The 20,599-nt window shown below is 37.3% G+C and overlaps 4 protein-coding genes across 8 annotated transcripts; 2 read left to right on the forward strand and 2 right to left on the reverse strand.

The window, feature by feature from the left end:
* Positions 1-326: 326 nt before the first annotated feature.
* LOC105226342 (protein BCCIP homolog) lies at positions 327-1,479 on the reverse strand. The gene is made up of 3 exons (XM_011205178.4): positions 1,244-1,479; positions 1,059-1,185; positions 327-999 (listed from the first exon to the last, which is right to left on the reverse strand). Exons 1-3 carry the CDS (start codon positions 1,367-1,369, stop codon positions 359-361), a joined length of 894 nt encoding a protein of 297 aa, XP_011203480.2. The 5' UTR covers positions 1,370-1,479; the 3' UTR covers positions 327-358.
* Positions 1,480-1,845: 366 nt separating this feature from the next.
* LOC105226344 (COX assembly mitochondrial protein 2 homolog) lies at positions 1,846-2,150 on the forward strand. The gene is made up of 2 exons (XM_011205180.4): positions 1,846-1,926; positions 1,998-2,150. The coding sequence occupies exons 1-2, from the start codon at positions 1,846-1,848 to the stop codon at positions 2,148-2,150; spliced, it is 234 nt and encodes a 77-aa protein (XP_011203482.1).
* A 49-nt stretch (positions 2,151-2,199) lies between these two features.
* LOC105226343 (protein Abitram) lies at positions 2,200-2,965 on the forward strand. Its single transcript, XM_011205179.3, has one exon. It carries the CDS (start codon positions 2,200-2,202, stop codon positions 2,890-2,892), a length of 693 nt encoding a protein of 230 aa, XP_011203481.2. The 3' UTR covers positions 2,893-2,965.
* A 171-nt stretch (positions 2,966-3,136) lies between these two features.
* On the reverse strand, positions 3,137-20,110 carry LOC105226372 (serine-aspartate repeat-containing protein I). Of its 5 annotated transcripts, none has more exons than XM_049449503.1 (8): positions 20,002-20,110; positions 19,092-19,300; positions 12,863-12,976; positions 7,868-9,585; positions 7,458-7,779; positions 7,227-7,399; positions 4,980-5,435; positions 3,137-4,910 (listed from the first exon to the last, which is right to left on the reverse strand). In XM_049449503.1, exons 2-8 carry the CDS (start codon positions 19,150-19,152, stop codon positions 4,485-4,487), a joined length of 3,270 nt encoding a protein of 1,089 aa, XP_049305460.1. In that variant the 5' UTR covers positions 19,153-19,300; positions 20,002-20,110; the 3' UTR covers positions 3,137-4,484. The 5 variants fall into 5 exon arrangements, with proteins under 5 accessions (XP_049305460.1, XP_049305458.1, XP_049305459.1 ...); XM_049449501.1 differs by having other exon boundaries at positions 19,092-19,345; positions 20,002-20,104; XM_049449502.1 differs by having other exon boundaries at positions 19,092-19,345; positions 19,996-20,075.
* Between the last annotated feature and the right edge of the window lie 489 nt (positions 20,111-20,599).

A 20,599-nucleotide genomic window follows, 5' to 3' on the forward strand; every position in this document is an offset into this window, starting at 1 on the left:
TACAATAATTTGATTTTGATCATTCAGTTTGTATGACAGCTCTACGCTATAGCGGTCCGAACTAATAAAAAAAAGTTTTCCACACAGAACTTGATTTTGAGCGTCCAATGTGGCTGTGTGTTATAGTAGTGCGATAATAAAGGATATGAAAAGATTCTTGGGCGGAAGGGATAATTGAGGGACTAGTTTCATTTACACATGCAGACGGACAGCCAAATCAGTTTGTTTTTTCATTTTATAGGGTATCCGAAGTTTCCTTCTGGGAGTTACAAACTTCCTAGTAAACTTAATAATCCCTGTTTTGAGTATAAAAACAACTGAAAATGTAAATTATGTACATTAACTTTTTATATAAATTTTACACTCCACTGATGTAATTTCTAATATCGTCAATTAAATGTGGTAGATCCTTTGCGTCAAGTAAGATAATTTTGCGATAAGGTGTTAATGTCGCGTCGCCTTCTAGCCAATCTCCACTCATTCCAACATCACACTCGTCTGCAACAGAATACTCGAATGAATTTACTGCTTTGGAACAAATTACTTCCTCTTCGGCATTCGTATATGTATCTTCAGCAGGTTTTCCCTTGCGTGCCTCTTTGCGATAGAATTTAACTATCATTATAAAATAACTGAAGTTAAATTGCATGCCCTTTTGTTTAGCTGTTAGCACTTCTTTATGTAAATTCTCCAGTAACGGCACTGAGATTTGTGCTGGAATATTTATGAAACGTTCATTGATAAGAAAGCCCACTGGTCGCCCCTCATTTCCGAGCACATCTCGAAGGTGTGTCAATACTGAATCTGGCGCATTTTTTTCAGCTCGCTGTATTATATATCCACGCAATTGCTCTATGCAAGCTATGTCCTTTTTTGCCGTCATATTGATGACTGTTGTAATACCAAATATTGTGCCTTCTTCTACCATATCATCGTCCATGTCACTCTCCGCACCATCTGGCTCACATTGGCAAATAACACTGCCCACATAATTTTGAGCTTAAATAAGTAAAAAATAAATATAAGCTATGACTTTATTAAATTAACAAAAAATTTACCAATTATCATATCTGCCATTTGCATGGTGTTTATTGGCGCTCGCAAGAACACCCGCTGTAACAGTTGTGAAATTCCATGACAATCTGGATCAGTGGGGGCACGACCTTCGAAATCAATTTCCACTTCCTGCAACGCAATTATGTGCTTTTTGTAAAGTTGCTTGTTTTGTATTACTTTTACAAACCTCATTGCCGGTATAGGCATCAGGATGAGGCTCATCATCATCATCATCCTCACTTGAGCTATCCGAGTCGTCGGCTGTTGGATCTTCCTCCATAGAATTCAAGTTCTTCTTTTTATTTGCCGACATTATGAAATGAATTCAAGTTTTATAACTAATAATTTTTGAACAACACTATAATTATTAAAATAAAACTTGTTTTGTATCCAATCTGCTTCTTTAATAGAACAGCTGATTGGCCAGCACGTGTTGCTTTTAGGCTTTTGCAATGAACACAGCATTAAACACAGAGTTGCATAGATAGTTTTCTGTAATTTTAAAAACAATATAATTATTATTTATTATTTTTCAAATATATTACGCTTTACGAACGGAAAAATATATATGAACCTCTATAGAATACAAAATATTTTTGTAGTACAATCATTTCCAATTAGGCTTTAAATACTTGAGTTTTTCTATCGAATATTTAAAAAACTGATAACATTGATTTTTCCGTTAACCGCTATTGGCAGCTCTAATAGAAAAAAATAATTGACATTTCATTTTGTCGGCTAGCAAAGAAAAAGTGCAATTTGTGTTGTTTTTGAAACCAAGAAAAAAGTATGCATACTGATCTATCTCCTCATCTGCATACATCGGAGTGCAATAACTTGATTGAACAACTAAATAATTGTCATATTGAGGTAAACAAATATTCCCAAACGTGATATCCACTAGTTGTTACAGCTTACATAATTGTGTAATTCATTTTCAGAATACGTTTTCAAAATTTCTTGGTGTCTGTAACGATATTGATAACCAGTTGGTGAGGTGTTTAAAACGTGAACGTCAAGCACGTGCTGCAGCCAATCGCGTCAAAGCGGCCGAACGACAAGCTCGCTTAAAGGAGCGTCTAGTGTCCTCATAAACATTCTCATCTTTTAATACATATACATATTTACTATAATCTACCAACAATGCCTACCGAACCAGAAGATCCACTTGAACCATACTATTATAACCATGTGCCAGAAATCATTGGTGGCATAGACGTTCCGTCCATTACAGAGGAATGGGTTGAAAATTATCCCAGTGTCGTTGATCGATTTTTCACACGGTACTACTACATTAAGGAAAGTCCTGAACCGGCACCCTATCAAGTACTTTTTCACTCCAATCGGGTTTGTTTAATTTGTTTGGCTCCAGAGCATCCCGCAATAAAAGACGGTATAAAATCATTCACCTTTGATATCGGCAATACAGATCGCAGTAAAAATACGGTGAAAGGAAAGGGCAAGAAAGGCGGTATGGTTCTACAACATGACTCCACGCTAGCCATATTGACCAGCGAGCAAAATAAAGCGTACAAAATACCCAGTTGTGTACAAAGTAAATTAGTGGAAGTGAATACAGCGTGGGTTGAAGCACCAAAGCAATTGGAAACTGCCGGCGAAGGTGAAGGATATGTCGCTATTGTATTACCAAAACCTGAAGATTGTGAAAATATTAAACGTAGCCTCTTAACACAAGCACAATATAAGGAAAAGTGGACAGCGATACAAATGAATGCTGCGCAGAAGTTGGCAAATGAGAGCAACGTGGCCAAAACTGAGCAAAAATCTGCGCAAACTGAGCAAAAATCTGCACCGGTGGAAAAACAAAATGAATAGTGATCATGAGTGCGGTTTTATTAAGTGTTTTGTTGATATTTGTGAATTTCTAAATAAATATGCTTGTTTTTTTTATCAAATAATTTTTAATTTTAATTATGGTGTTTTCAAATTAAAAATGAAACTGTGCTGTGGCTTAAAGGTTATAAATTATGCTGGTATGTATATAAAACTATGCAGGTCCGAAACTATTTGCGAAGTCTATTTTAGGCTTGCTACACCATCAATTAATTAAAACACGCGATTTGGTTTTTTCTAAGTTGTTTTTTATTTGTTGTTACAATTCAGAGTCTATCATTATGTCCAACATTACATTTAAATGTAAGCTCACTGATATTTCAGCTGTCACAGATTTGGCTAAATCATTTTTACATTAATTTGTCGATGTAATGCTTACAAGTTGATTTAAGTTTTAATTATTCTGTTTCTTATAAAAAAATCATGCAACGTCTTCACTGTTTGTTTTGCTCTTTTTATTGCATTTTTCATTAAATTTTTTACACTTTACTCACTCAAATAAAAAAGAAAACTTATTAACTATGACAGGGTCTAAATTCACAATGCCTTTGGTGCAGTGCAGTGATAGTAGTTAAAATTATATGTACGTTTTTTTTATTAAATTTATTACTTTTTATTTGTATTTTTTTTTTTAACACGCAAACTTATATATTAAAGCTCTCTCAATGGAAGCAAAAGAAAACGGAAAACATATTTCTGCAGTACATGGGTACAGGACGCACAGTGTGGGGATATACGAAATTATATTTGTGCACAATTATTACAGAACAATTAAACAATTAATTTCAAAAAATAAATGCCTTCAATGGTTGTGCAAAAGATTTTAGTTGTTTTTGTAAGCGAAAAGTTAAAGCTTCGTCGTTAAGGCGGAATTTCAAATTTTGACGGGTTCGAATTCGGGCAACGTTTGCTGGTTAGAAATTTCAAATGTAGTGTTAGCGGTTAATTGTTTGTTACTGTTATTTTAGTCATCTCTCCCTCTATAATGCTTTTTTATGGCCAATTCTCGAGCGTGTATTATATTTTTTAAGTTGTTACTGTTATCCCTTTTGTCTCAGTCCCTCCCACTCGTTAGATTAGTTAGTAAGTAAATGTGTACGTGTGTGTGTCTCTCTCTCTCTCTCTTCCTTAAGTATGTTTTAAGCTTTTGTATTTAAGGAATTTCGATTGACAGTTTTTTCACTTTTTTACTTTTATGTTTTTGTTTTGTCTCGTTAAGTTGTAAAGTTTCAGCAAATTTGATTGTTTCGCTGTTAGATCGCTCACTCTCTCTCACTTTGCTTTTTTTTTTTTATAAAATATAACTAATGTCTCTCTCTCTTAGTCGGCAATTTGGTTCAATTTCGGTTATTATTTTAATTTTTTTTTGGTTTTAAAATTGATCTCTTTTATTTGCTTTGAACGTGGTTTCCTTTCGTTCAAAACTCATTTTACTCGTTTACATAAGCACATACTATATGTCTGTGTGTTGCTGTCTTATTCTGCATTTGTCCAGTGCTTGTAGATCTTTCTTCATTTAGTTGATGTGCATTACTTTTTGGACAATTTTCAGTGCAGTTTTTGGTTTGAGTAGCTCAACTTTTCGTGCTCTTGCCAGAGCCTTTTGTTTCCGGTTCGCCATCTGCCGTGCCTTTGCTTTCAATGTTGGCGAGCGCCGATTCCGCCATCTTCTTATATTTACCAGCCAATTCAGGTAGATCGTAAGCGATTGCTACATCCAGCTTGGTAATGGGGCAACCACGGAAGTACGTGCAGGTCTCCGAAAGTTTCTTGAACTCATAAAGCGGATTGAGGCGGAAGAAGTCGCGATAGACTTCAGGGTCTGGCAAATCGTAACGTGAAATATTCGTCAGTGTTGAGAGGCCCTCATAGATGTGGTAGTTTTGTGGATGATTGATAATTTCATCCGCGATGCGTTTCTTATTGCCGAAGAGGGTCTTGTGGTTGTAGTAGGTATTGAGGTAGCAATCCACCATTTTGGCATGATTGCGGACGCGCACCTACAACGCAAGCATAAAAGTTGTATTTAGCAATAATGTTAACAATACGGTTCTCCTTGAAATACTTACAGCGAAACGACGCGCACTGGCGATTTTATGTTCGATCCTCTTGTCGACAGCGGTGCGCAAATCGCGCAGGAAGGCGCGCTCTTGCGCCAACAGCAGACGTGCCGGTGCGCCCTCCTGATAGGGATGCGACCACAGCGAAGATGTATAGACCAAAGGTGGCTGGGCGGAGGACATCAGCGGCGAGATATTCCAAATAAGTGCACTCTGTACGCGCAAAAGCTCCTCTGGTTTAACGGTGTCAGCTTTGTTCAATATAATACGTGTTTGATATTCACGTCCCTTAAGTTGATCCAATATAGCCTCGGTCTCGGGGCCAACATCAAGTTTGGCCGGATCGTAGACGAGGAATATGATGTCGGCACGATCGATAAACCACTGACAAGCATCGTTGAAGGGGAAAAGACGGGAGACCTGTTTGCGTACTTCCAAAATGCCGGGAATTTCAACGATGTTGACCTGAAATAAAGGATTTGTTCTTTCAGTTAAACTCAAAGGCGAATTTTTCTTCAACTGTAATGAGTATCCATAATCATATTATTGATTTTTCGTAAAGGAATGAACGGAAAAGAAAGGAAGCGTAGGTATGATGCGTATTCGTACTTAAAAGAAAAGAAGTCAGTTGGGATCCCACAATTTGTGAAAGATTTAACATTGACTTTAAGATCTCGTTACACCAATATATAGACATAATAGGTCTCTATTTTCTGAATATTTTAGAAGGTCTTCACGAAACGTGAGGCCAAATTCAGTGAATAACCGAGGCAAAAACTGGAACGAATATTATTCTTGTTTCAAAAAGTAAGTATCTTTAACACAAACAAAAGAAACGAAATGAGTTAAAGTTGGTCAGTAGAAAATTGCTTAGCTCAGTTTCTTCTTTAAAATTATACAAAGCTGCCTTGGAAAAAATTGCACGGCTTGAGCTTGAGTGGCAATGGTATTCTTTGAAAACACTTTCGGTCTTGGGTTCTTGATAAGCAAGTTCTAGTTCTTGCGTGTTAAACTGGTAATATCACTTAGAGAAGTAAACTAGTACATATATTTAGCGAAATCAGATTGATAATCCCGTTTTAAAGGATCTAATTTCCGAAGTATTGAATTGACTTTTATTAGTGGAAATCGAAAAGTCCGAGCTATTGGTCACTGTTGGGCGAGGAGTGTACTTTTCTTCTCACAATAAATGTTTTTCAAGTTTTCGATTACTGGCTTGGTCCCAGCTCAACTTGTTAGACTTCTCTTCGCTCCTAATGCATCTCACAAGAAACATCTAAGGTTCTCTGTGAGGTTTTTCGAATGCTAGCCTGGTTCTAGCTCTTCAATTTAATTTTTCTTAAAAACCCTTTTATTTTTCAGAATTTATTCCGAAATGACGATTCACCTAAAGCTTTTGGGAGTTCAAAAATATCGAGGCATTTCAATGCTTGCAATACAGACGCCGAACATTTATTTGAAATTGTACCTGCGCGATCGCCAACGGAAGATAAATGCAGCGTGACTTTGTTGCCTTTGTTTACTTTCTCAAAATAGATCGCAAAATATGCTGAGAGCTCTTTAAATGCAATAAATACACAATGCACTCAAATTCATAGACCATTATAATTTCATAGAGTTAATCGTGAATTGACACTCAATTATTGAGTAAAAACTCTAAAGTTTTGAGTGAAAATAAAATATATTCAGAGTGCTACGCTCTCAATTCACGATCGCATTTCTCTCCCGGCTTTAAACTCACTCATAATTGAGTAATTTTTGTGCAGCGAGTGAGTTACATGCGTTAAGCGTTAACGGTGCCTACAACAGTGGGCGGCATTGCTCTGCCGCCAAGTGTTATACACTTATAGACACATTGCACATGATATGCAATTACATTAATTTGTTTATGTGTAGTATGTACTTTTCTCTCGAAAGATAATTCTAAAAATATTTGCTTTTCATAAACAAAAAAGCAAGAAAACGAAACAAAAACGACGAACGACCACTCAACAGCCACTATTACAACCTCAAAGAGTTTGTTTGTCTTTAGCTTTGTGTAATTTGTTGTTGTTCTTCTTCTTTCAGTTTAGTTGTAATTTTCTCCACACTTTTGTTGCCATTACACGGGCAGTTAAGACCATTTCGAGGTCATCACAAAGCATATTATTTATATTTAAATATTTTCTATGACATTGACGTCATCACATACAATGAGGAATGCTAAAGACGCCACTTGGGCGCATCATCATTACACTCACACACACATACACTCACCTTTTCCAACAATTTGTTTGGCATTTTCAGCCCACGTAGACGTTCCTCCAAGCCTTCACCGAATTTCTGCAAGCCAGAGAAGGTGTAGTCAGCGGCGAGCTGTGTGCCGTCCAGCACCTCAGTCTCATTGCCCCATGTCAGGATGTTGAAGTAGGCAGGTGAAGGTTCCGCGCCTGCAGTTCGAGAGTTGTTAGAGTTATTCTAATTATCTATGTATGCAGTTGTCATTACCTGATCGCAATGAGTGTGGTGTATATTCATTGCCAGTTAGGTAGTTTATGATAGTCGATTTGCCACCCGACCATGGCCCCATAAACAATACCAATGGCTTCGAAAAGATTTCCGGATCACTGAAGTGACGATTACTCAAGTCACGGTATTTGTAGAGCGTTTCCAAAGGCTTGATGGCGCTCTCGTAGATGCGCTTAATGTCGCGCAAAATGATCTCGGCCACATTGTCCACGGCCTTCTCGCGTGCGTTGAATTCAGTGTTCAGTTGCAGCAGCTCGGTAATGTGGTCACGGCTGCGGAGCTGCGCAGGTATTTCACCTTCCTAAAAATGCATATAAAATAAATTGAAAAAATTGGAAACATAGATCTCTTTCCCAATATTTTATAAACAAATCTCTCGTCGCACTTACCCACAACAATTCGTCTTCTGGTTTGGTGTCATCTTCTGGTTCCGAATCGTCTTCCTTCTCCTCATGCTCCTCACCGTCGTCATCATCGTGCTCATTCGGTATACCATCGCCATCGCGGTCGGTGTCGTGTTCATTTGGTATGCCATCGCCATCGATGTCATCATCCTTATGATCGGGCACGCCGTCACCATCTTTGTCATCATCTTCGTGATCTGGTATACCATCACCGTCAATATCGCCTGGTTTTTCTTGGCTGGGTTCCTCTTGCTCTTCACCAGCTTCAACAGAGGCTGGTTCAGCGCCAACATCACGTTTTTGTCTGGACGCCACCTCTTCTGCCTCGAGACTGTCCTCGTCATGTATATTAGGTACGCCATCACCATCAACGTCACGATCGTGTACGTTTGGTATGCCATCACCGTCCATGTCGTCGTCTACCTCATTTGGCTTAAGGTCACCGTCAATGTCGCTGTCATCATCATTGGGAATACCATCACCATCAATATCCAAACTCTTGGGTTCCTCTTCATTGGGCATACCATCTCCGTCAACATCGTGGTCACGTTCATTCGGTATGCCGTCTCCATCGATGTCGACGTCATCGTGATTAAGCACGCCATCGCCATCAATATCTTTATCCGCCTCGTTTGGTTCACCATCACCATCGATGTCATTATCTTGTTCATTAGCCACGCCATCACCATCAATATCATCGTCTTGTTCATTCTTAATGCCATCGCCATCAATGTCTTCATCACTCTCATTCGGCACGCCATCACCATCAATGTCAGCATCATCTTCATTCGATACACCATCACCATCGATGTCATCATCATCCTTATTTGGTATGCCATCACCGTCCAAATCGGCGTCCTCGTCATTCGGTATGCCATCACCATCGATATCCTCGTCCTCATCATTTGGTATGCCATCACCATCGATGTCATTGTCCTTTTCATTTGGTATGCCATCGCCATCGATGTCATCGTCCTGATCGTTGGGTATGCCATCACCATCAATATCATTGTCTTGTTCATTTGGTATGCCATCGCCATCTATATCATCATCTTGGCTATTTGGTATACCATCACCATCGATATCATCGTCTTGATCGTTGGGTATGCCGTCACCATCGATATCATCGTCCTGATCATTCGGTATGCCATCACCGTCAATGTCATCATCTTCTTCATTGGGTATGCCATCACCATCTAGATCATTATCGTTGGCATTGCTAACACCGTCGCCATCAATATCCTTATCGACAATATTCGGCACACCATCACCGTCAAGATCATGATCGATCACATTTGGTACGCCATCACCATCGATATCGCGATCGTCAACATTCAATACACCATCACCATCGATATCGGGATCGCGTTCATTTGGTATAACATCACCATCGATGTCATCGTCCTCTTCATTCAAAATACCATCACCGTCCATATCTTCATCTTGTTCATTTGGCTTATTATCACCATCAATATCGGTATCATCTTCATTGCGTATGCCATCACCATCCGTATCGATAGATTTCTCTTCTTCTTCCTCCACGGATTCGGCATCGGTTATTTCGACAGTCTCCTTTTCACCGCCAACCGGTTGATCGGATTGCATTTCACCAGAGTCGATTGCATTGTCGTCTTGCTGATCGGGTTCATTGTTCGTTGAGACTTCGGCGGATATAGTTTCGGCACTAGGGATATCACCTGCCTCTGGTGTGTTAAATAATATGAAGAAGAAGAAGTGTTTATCAATAAATACTAATTAAAATTTTGTTCAAAGCAAATTTTTGTAGGATTCGTAACATGAACTGGTTTCTTTTAGGGAAATTCTTGTGCGAACTCTAGGAATTTGGCCAAAATAGTATCTTTGTCTAAGAAAATTTGTATATAAGCTGGAAATATCGAGACTTCCTCCTCTTTATCTAATTGAAATCGAATCAAATTTCGTCCAGAAGCAGCGTTTAAGAGAGGCGTTTTTGATAAATGCTACGAAATTCTTAGAATCGTTTCGTATTGCCTTAAAAAATAAGGGAAAATTCTGTATAATGTGCTAAAGTATTGTTTTCCAGTACTTTAGTGAAGTGTTGGAAAATAGAGAATAGTTGTAGAAAATGTACGGTCAAAGATAATCCAAAGAAGAATCGAAGAATTAAAGTGACGGTAACTAAACTTGTTTCTGAAAGGACCTTAACCTCAGCAATAGTTCGATCGTTTTCGGTAACCTTTAGGATCATATTTTTATGCCTTAATCTTGAGTGTGGAGGATGGAGTCATATATAGCAGTTCACGCAAGTGAGGAGAGTTCTCTGAGGGTCATTCAAACCTCAAAACGATTTGTTTAAATATATCTCAAGCAGCTCACGATAGATCGTTTCAAGTCGAGCTAAAATGAGAAAGCTCTCTCTCTCTAGGGTTGTGCGCTAGGTTTGGAAGCCGCCACGTAAAAAACACCCCCAATGAAAAGAAGAAAACAGCTTTGGATGAGAGATCTCCCGTCTGATGAAGACCACTGCAAATGTACTAAGGATTACGATTTAAGGGCATGCACCCGGTATGTCGGGTCTCTTAAGTGGGCAGGTGGGATAACCGCGTAAGTGGTGTCTACTCCAATAAAGAATCAGTTGTGTTAAGGTATATTTTCGGTCAAATGGTGTGAATTCATGCACTGTACTGTTAATTAAGGAAGATCTTTGGTATTTTAATATGAGGTTGTGTTGAAGGTCGATCAATACAGAATCATACAGAACATATAAATATTAAAATAGTTGAAGAATGAGCGTTCTATCGCTATATCCGTCCTTTGGAGGCCAGTACTTTCACGTGTGCTGACTTGAGATCATTCTTGTTTGATTCTAACTAAGAAAGTTTTCGAAGCCTATACTATATAGTATGTCTAGATGCTAGAGCTGCTAAATCAAGTCCACATTATCAAGTATTTTCGGGATCTATATTAAGCAGAAGATTGACTAGTATTTAAGACGTTACTCCGAACACTATTATTTGATTTTCGAAGAACAATGAGGAATTTTGAATTTTATTCGGAACATTCAAGAAAGCTTTAGGATCTGGTTAGAACATTCTTTACAAAAAGTATGGAAAGGAAAAAAGTTGAATTAGCAACTGTTGAACTCACTGAGCCACTTCCGAAGTTTTTCTCTTAAGAAGGTGCATTATTTGCTTTCTTAGAAGGAAGTAGGCAAGCCCAATGAGCATGTAACTATCTTTCACAGCTTCGGCCGAAGCAGTGTTGGGCTCTGATTTTGGAAGGAATATATCATATGAGGGAGCCTATTTAGATGAAAATTTTTATAGTAGTGTACAGCTGTTGGCGTACGCCGATGGTATTTATATTATTGGTCTCAACAACCGCGTTGTTAGTTCTGCTTTCTCCAGACTGGACAAAAGAGTGAAACAAATGGGACTGGTAGTGAATGAGAGCAACACGAAATATCTCCTGTCATCAAACAAAGAGTTGTCGCTCAGACGACTTGGCCCCCACGTCATTATTATCAGTCATCACTTCGAAGTCGGAGATAATTTCATTTATCTTGGAACCAACATTAACACCAACAACAAAGTCAGCCTCGAAATTCAACGAAGAATAACTCTTGCAAACAGATGCTACAACGAACTGAGTAGGCAATTGAGAAGTAAAGTCTTCTGTCGGCGAATAAACACTAAATTATATAAGTCATGCTGTATGGTGCAGAGGCATGGATGATGACAACATCTGATGATTCGACGTTACGAAATTCCGAGAGAAAGGTTCTGCGGAAGATTAATGGTTCATGGCGCATTGATAGCGGCGAATACCGCAGTCGGTGAAATGATGAGCTGTACGAGATATATAGTAGGATGGCATTGACATAGTTCAGCAAATCAAGAAACAGCGGCTTCGCTGGCTAGATCATGTCGTCCGAATGGATGAAAATATTCTCGGAGTCGACGAAGAATCCATAGGGGGAAGCAGAGAAAAAGGAAAACCTCCACTACATTAGAATAACCAGATGGAGAAGGACCTGGCTGCACTTAGTAACTCGGTGTATAAACGCGTAAGCGTTGTCTACGCCAATAAAGAAGAAGATGTAAAAGATTCTTAGAATATTTTTGTATGTTCTTAAATTATAAGGAATTATCGGACGAAGAATATTTTGCGGTGCCAACCGGATATTAGAAAGTACAAAATTAAGAGATTTGGTGCCTTGTTTTAACACGCCTCTTACGCGTGACAAGTTAACACAGAAATCGGAGACTCTCCATTGAAGTGAAATGTGAACGGATATTCATAAATACTCTACGTACACATACATAAGTAAGCGTTGTGTATACCGTTAAGTACATTTCCACTTTCGCGCTGGCCGACATTTCATTCAATTGTCTTCAATTATTAGCCAATACATGAATATGGACGTGTTTGACAAGTTTTATGGCCGCCAAATGGCTTTTGGAAAATCTTAAAAATCAGTCATACACACACACACGTGCGCACACATGCTAATGCGGGTACATATAGTGTAGGAAAATTACGGTAATTTGTGAAATGTTAAATTATACTTTTATGTATTTTTAAATGTATTACTTGCGGTGCTTAAGTGTACTTTTGGTGCTGTGCCAAGGAAAAAATATGGCGTGCACAACAACAACAAATGCAGACATTGTTTGAAAATGGAAAAATAGAATTTTTTTCGGCATGTAAAAGCTTGCATGGAGGACAAATGAGCAATACGCGTGCACAAATTTGTGGTTTACTAGAGGAACATTTATCAGCTGCGAGAATGCTGCGTCTATTTACATATGTACAAACACACATACAAGCATATGCGTGTAACGGTCGAAAAGTATTGACAGTTCGCCACTCAAGGCTTCACACCTTGCGACATGTGTGCCAATGGTGCTTGTCAACGGCCATATTGCCGCTCATTCATGATTACTTGTATTGAAACCCACACACACACACACATGCACACACATGCATTCAGATACTCACCTATGCCATCGCTGGGTTCACCTGTTTTCAGTTCGTTTATCGCCTTTTCAATATAGGGACGGCATTGAGCTTCGCTCGGTCCAACATTGGAGTCGTCGCCACTGACGAAGGCACCTGGCGGATAAAAAGAAAGATTTTAGTCAAATTCACCAAACACTTTTGGCTGTAATAAATGCTTTTTTCGAGCATTTTTCCGAGCAGCATTTGGCGCAATTAATTAATTTGCGCTAACGAATGTGTTTTACCGTTGTTTTAGTTAGCATTTATGCTTGGTTATCATTGTTGTTGCATGGTATTTGAATTTTACACACATAATTACAAAGCGGTACATGAAATATTTACGCTGACAGCGGCGCTGTGCGGCGTTTTTGTTACGCAAACTTGACATGATCTTATTTTATTAGCGATTAATAATAAGAATTTTATTTTTAAATATATACACACATACACGTATGCGTGCATGTGTGTATTTTTCGAAATTTCTGCGGTAGCTTCGCTGTGCCTTCAGCGTTGGTGTTGGCTTTTTGCCCATTTTCTTCACGCTTTGCACGCCTTCTTACTTGCCCAACGCATACGCAACACCACAAACACACACACACACTCACAAACATACACGCACTCATATCATATGTATGTATATATTTGTAAGTACTTTTTTAATTAAACGCAGTTCGCTTCAATTACTTTTTAGCTTTCACAAACTTTTTTTTTTCAACTTTCGTCATGCTTCTGCCAGCTTTGGTTCATCAATCACGGCGCGCTGTCGTCAATTTCGCATCTTCACACACACATTCACAAGCACATACAACTTCCAGCGTCGTTTTCACGGTCCCCGTTGGTTAAACACATGCTTGTTGCTACATTTCTAGCAAATTATCGGCTAAATTAATTGATTATTGTCGCTTTATGAGCTTTTGCGTTCGCAGCTTTCATTTGCCATTCAAAAGCACACATTTTCATTACACATAAATATATACATATGTATATATGTATGAGTGTCTCTATTCTATATTTGTCAGTTTACTTATCACCCGGTCAAGGTTTCCATATGCCGTGTGTGGGCGTTGCGTACACAAGGCGAAAGTCACAGGCCCCCACCGCCGCGCTGCTGAGTGGGTGAAGCTTGTTGATTTTTTTGTTTTCGAAATTTGAAAAGTACTGACAAATGTGAGAAAAGCTGTGCATATGACGTTTTAATGAGTGTTCAAGTTTGTGGCTGTGTGTGTGTTGCGCATGAAAAATTAATTTTACGTTTGTATGATTTAAAAAAATCTTTATTTAAATAAATATTGAAGAAAATTTGAACAGAAAAATTCTGAAGCTAATAACTAATCTCACAAAAGGCTAATAGTTATACCATATATAATTTTTTTATGAATTTACAGGCGCTCTTCACTTTGAAAAATTAAAAAAAAAAATAAATAAAAATTAATTTATTAGAGAATGAGTTGAAGGCTCTTGATTCCAGTTGTAAATTTATTTTGCTTAGTAAGTATTTGTTTTTTTTTTTATATTGCAAAATTAATCCGTTAAGACGGTGGCATTTTGAATTGAACGAAATTTCAAAATTGCCCAATAAATTTTTTTTTTCAAGTTTTGCCTTTATAAACAAGTTTACTCAAAGTCTCCGCAATGAAATTTTATCATTGAAGAGCACATTGCACGAGACATAGACAGTTCGTAAGGCCCTACTTAATTTTTATTTTACTTTGTCGGTGTATAACTATCAGTCCATTATATCTCAATCTATATATATGTATATATCTATGGCCTTTGAAAAAATTATGCAGTTGGTTTTCATAATGGACTCAACTGGACCGGAATCGAATTTTTTCCCGGCCAAGAACTATCAACGGCGCTGTTAGTTTTGCTTTATCCGAGGTTGGACAAAGAAGCAAAGTTAATGGGTCCGCTAGTCTACGAGAGAAAAATTAAATATCTCCTGCCATCAAACAAACAGCCGGCGGACTCGTGACTTGGCTCCAACGCCACTGTTGACAGTCATAACTTTGAAGTCGTTGATAATTTCGTCTATCTTGGAACCAGTATCAATACCAACAGCAACGTTAGCCTCGAAATCCAACGCAGAATAACTTTTACCAACAGGTGCTACTTCGGACTGAGTATGTAATTCAGATGTAAAGTCATGCGTAGAGCTCTATACATCATTCAAAAATATCTTCCTAGATACATATATTATCAAACAATTATTTCTACGTATTGATATAGCAACCTAAGTGCGGAACATTATTTAAAATGACATATTTCGCTTTGTCGGTGGGATTGTAACAATGTGGGGTACATACATAGGCTTTACAAATATTGCCATTTTCGTAATAAAAAAAGCACAAAGACTGTCAGCGGCATATGAAAATGTGAAAGTAATATTTAAAAGAAGACACACTTTATACAAAAATAAATAATTTTCTTCTCGCCAAAACATTTTTATATCGGAAAACTTGATTGATCGTGTGTCAAGCATTTGCCGTCAATAAATCTCAAATACATACATGTCTTGTAATAAACACAAGCACTCGTACGATTATGCGACGCATATGCTTGGACAAGATATATAAGTTGCTCATACGCCAAGGTGAACGTTATAACTTCTGTAATGGTACTGATTATATTCTTGTATACGACACTTCTTTACTGCTTAATGTTTTTATATGAAGAACGAGTAGTAAATACAAAATTATTATATATTGCTTTAGTTACCGATCGAAATGATCTGCCAAGGAAAATATGAAATATTAGCAATATTAACCGCAAAATATTGGGTTGTCAAAAAAGGCTTGCGGTATTTTCGCTAGTTGTCGCTGAAAGCGCTTAGTTCTAGTTTTATTCGTGCATCGGGTTTCCTTTTTGGAAAGCTCCTTTCACGCGCTAACACGTGTTTGATTGATTGTCGTTTCTTTTGAGTCGTTCGTGAGTTATAGCGTCGAAAACATGGAGCAAAATAAAGGGAAAATACGGCATATTTTACAGTACTACTACGATCAAGGCAAAAATGCATCTCAAGCCGCCAATAAAATTTGTGCAGTTTATGGACTCGATATAGTTTCCATTTCCACCGCACAACGATGGTTTCAACGTTTTCGTTCTGGTGTAGAGGTGGTCGAAGATGCGCCAAGCTCCGGAAGGCCTGTCGTCGAAAATTGCGAAATCGCTGAATTGGTAGAAAGAGACCGGCATAGTAGTCATTAAACCGATATAAACCATTTGAAGAAGCTTGGAGTCATTAAGAAGCTCGATGTATGGGTGCCACACGAATTGATTCAATAAAAATACTGCAAGACTTTTTTGACAACCCAATATCAGTGCTGTCATAAATATGACTAGTCGAATTTTCAATGACGTCGATTTTGGTTTGCTCAATAGATTTTAAATCTTAAATATTTCCTGCTAAAGACTTATAGTCTACATCCCTGAAGATCACTCTGGTCAAAATGAATCGTTACTTCTGCCAATATAAGGCATTGCCTATAGAAACGTAAACTACTGAGTTAACAGAAGTTTTCTGGGGACAACTGAACGCTTCTCATACAATTTTGCGATTTTAATTTTTTTTTAGTAAGCCGTAAGCACTGACAGTTAATGTTTATTTTCTGTTAAATGATAATTGTATTATAATTTTTCATTTAATAAATAAATAAATTATAATGCATTTTTTAGATTATAGGAAAAATTAACTGGATAACAAATATCGTTTTCAATAAAATAATGATTAATATTGCTTGATATGTATACTAACTTCCTCAATTCTGCTGAATGATATTTAAACAGATTGCCAATAAATAAACAAAAACATGAATTATATACATATATATCCTATATACTATTTATACAATATATATATATTGATGAGCATCTGAGGGTAAAAAGTATCAATTTTTTGACCGAAGTATCCAATCAATATGAAAAAAGCGATTTATTAACGGCCCCATGATAGGCGAGAGGAGGCAATTATGTGTTCTTAACTTCAGTTAAAGCTATAATACCTTTGACAGGTGCTTTGACAGGTGCTTTCTTAATAGATAAAAGGATATAACATTTTTTTTTTTTGATTTTGATCAACCAGTTTGTATGGAAACTACATATCACAGTGGTCCGATGCGAACGACATATTTGGAGATAATAGCATAGGCTTAGACAATATTCTCTGCCGAATTTCGGTAAGATATCTTGTCAATAATAAAATTTTCTGTACAAGAACATGGTTTCGATCGTTCAGTTTGTATGGTAGGGTAGGTAGTTTGAGTAAAAAAAAGAAGCGAGCAAAATTTGAGATCGAAATCTTAAAAACTGTGGGACGGACAATCTAAGGTATGCTATTGCCAGCCGAGGATTGAACTAATTCTTGAAGAACGGACAGAAAGACATGGCTAAATCGACTCAGCTCGTCATAGACTGAAAGGGAGGTTATCAGACGTTTTTCGCATAACAAAAATGCAATCGAACCTTAGTTGGAATTTGTGCTGAAACTCGATTCTGATTGAAGGGTGCAAAACTAATCATTGTGGCCGAAAAGAAGTAGTTAAAAAGAAATGTATGGATTTTATTTAAAAAATCGGCTTAAATTTGCCTTAAAATCATCATATGTGAATCAGAAAAAAGAAAGGTTTTAAGAAGCCTAGTTTTGTTTAAAATTCCAAATTGCTATCATTGGACTGTTGACAAGCTAAAATAGTATATTTTCTCGTGAGAATCAAAAAAAAAATTTTAAACGAAAGTAAATGGAAAAAAATTACATTTAAAAAACCTATTTCTTTGGCAAGTTGCCTCGGAGTCTTTGGCGAGCGCATTCGCCTTCTTTCAAGCAGAATAGAAAGCATTATACATTTTTTGTTTTTAAAATCCTCACCAACAGAATTTCTCTAGCATACCGCTGCTTTTTATGATTTCAATGATTTGTTTAGCTTTTGCTTCACTGCTAAAATTAAATGGTTACAAATAGCGGCTGGTGAAAGCGGTGCGCGGTGTTTGCTGGAGGCGTTCATCAGCAGCACCTACTGCCTAGCCACCGAGCGACACACGAAGCAGTGGGGGCAGCGGCGTGCAGTTGCCGACACACCGGGCAGCCGTTGCCACCACACTCTGTGTCGTCCAATGTCGCCTTCAGCGATTTTTCTTTGCTTTCCCTGCTCTGTTTCTGAGCGAACGTTTTCAACGCGAAAATATTTGAATTTTTAGATTTTTTGCTTTTTTTTCTTCAAATTTTTTTTGGCTCGAATTCTTTGGCAAAACATACACTCGTCGCCACGAATGCGAGTAACTCAACAGCACGACAGATAGCAGCCTTATCTTTGGTCCGTACATCAGTTGCACTCGAGCGCGCGAACAGTTACACTCAGTGGCCACGAGCATCAAACGGCCAGCAAAGAACGAACGCGATCCGCAACACGAAAGCCACGAAATAGCGAAAATATTTTTAAAATATTATTTTTCAACAAAATTTTCAAAAACGAAAGCAACAACAACTAAAAGTGCCAACAACAAAAAAATTGCATAATAAATCGCTACGACTACTTTCACTCGGTGTTGTTGTTGTTGTTGTTGTTGCTCGTCTATATATTATTATGATTGGTGCTGTAGCATTTAGCTTTGCGCATATTTTTTAGTCTTTAGCTGTTGTTTCTTTTTGTGTTTGTTGTTGCTTGGCCGCTGCTGTCGCCTTTGCCACAACACACTTACAGCAATGCACATACATACACACAAAAGTTTGCGTATGTGTAAGAGGGCGCGCGGTGACACTGCTGCGCGTATACAGCCCACCCAAATTGTTGTTGTTGTTATTTTTATTGTTGCTATTATGGCTTTTAGCTAGGGTGCTGCGTGCGACAGCGACAAAATCTTGTGTGTTGGCCTTTGCCTACAAAAAATATTATATAATCTTTCAGCGATATTTCATATGATTTGCACTACACTGGCGAGAAAAAGTTTTTATTCTCACTTGTTTGTTTTTTTTTTGCTTTTTCAATTTGAATAACACAGTTATGTCCTCACTGCTTGATAATAATGTCTTTTGGCGTAGTTTCAGTGTGTTTTTCACAATGTCCTTAATGTCCTTGAACTTTATGCAACAACAATTATAACCGCAGCTGAGCTATTGATATATTTTTACAAAATTTTTTTTTGGAATTTTTCAAATTTTTTTAATTTTTTTTATTTTTTTGTATTTTTTTTGGATTTTTCATATGTGTATCTGCCTTAGTGGCGTTTCACCTACCATTAAATGAGACGGCCGACAGGATTAGTCCGCACAGGACCAAAAATGTAAACCGCCCCATGATTTGTCGTGAATTCCTTGTTTTGGTTCAATACTCCTCTCCAATCTTTGTGTGTTTCGTTAGTACTTAAGTCACTTCATAAATTTAGATTTTTTTCTAAATCAATATGTTAGGTTGCAAAAATTATTATCTGCTGCGCCCTCGTATTCTGCATTAATATAAAACTTTAATTTATATTTCGTCGTGAAATGCACTGTAACAAAATTTATAAAAAAAAAATAAAAATATTTATAATAAAATTTTGCTGGCCAGAAAACGCGTTTTTGAATGCTGCGTATTGAAAATTTGAAACCAAATTAAAAAAAAAATAAATAAAAATTGAAAAGAAAGAAAATAAAAATTAAAATAATTATGCAGTTGAGCACACAAAGCACTAGATGATTTCGAAATCATGCATCCGCGCGTATGGCTGCCGTTTCACGTCGTTCGTTCGGTTTCGTTTAAAAAATTCGTTTCGTAAAAAATATTTCTTCGCACGACTAACACAAGATCTTCTTTTCAGTTATAATATTTATTCCTTTTTAATTAATTTCATAATTATTTATGAATAAATTTTATTCGTTTAGCAGGACATCCGTGGCTTGGGTAATCCTTTGTGTCCCTGCCAGCGAATGCCAGCTAATAAATATATTTGATTTGCTTGTGCTATAGTTATATGATTTATATATATATTGATATATATATATATGTATTGCTTCGCGTTTCGCCAAGTGACTGCGTTTCTGCAATCTGCTGTGTAACCGTTTTGCATATGCACCAAAAATATTTCAAAAAATATATAAGTTCGAAATCTGTTGCACCAAAAAAAATTCTTGATTCTGAAAAAATATATATTTTTAATACGAGTACGTGTATACGAGTCGGTCGATCTCTCCCGGTCCAAAACCAATTCGTAACATAGCAAGGAGATCTCACAATTTTACCTTGTGACCGCGAAAATTTTTGATATTTTCATATTGAAAGTCCACATAATATTTCACTGACAAAATTTTAGTGATTTTTGAGTGAAACTCATTTGTGAGCGCTTTTCGCTTATGTCTGAGAATTGCCAACGTGATGGCTTTTCTTTTAATAAAACGCTCAATCGAAGGGAAACTCATCTATTGCAGCTTAATATGTTTGATGAAGAGAGCACAGTGCAGCTGTAATGAAGTGAGTGAACGTGAGATGTCACTATATAGGTCGGATAGTACGTAGAGTATGCACTTGTGCCTAACGAAATTAAAATGATATTGGATCTGTTTGAAAAAGTCTTACGCACTTAGTGGGGTCCTTTTTGTATTTTCTGAGATTTTTCGGTTGAAAATTAGGGGTTTTTAAAGTCAAAATAAGAAATAAAAATTCCCCACGCTCCTAAAACTCCTCTTTTCGACCTTAGTTCGTCCGTCAATTATTTTCCCTTAAATATTTTTGATTTTATATTACGTTTCCAATGGTCAAAATGGTT

The sequence above is a fragment of the Bactrocera dorsalis genome, chromosome 2 (assembly GCF_023373825.1).
Source record: "Bactrocera dorsalis isolate Fly_Bdor chromosome 2, ASM2337382v1, whole genome shotgun sequence".
NCBI classification, from domain to species: domain Eukaryota; kingdom Metazoa; phylum Arthropoda; class Insecta; order Diptera; family Tephritidae; genus Bactrocera; species Bactrocera dorsalis.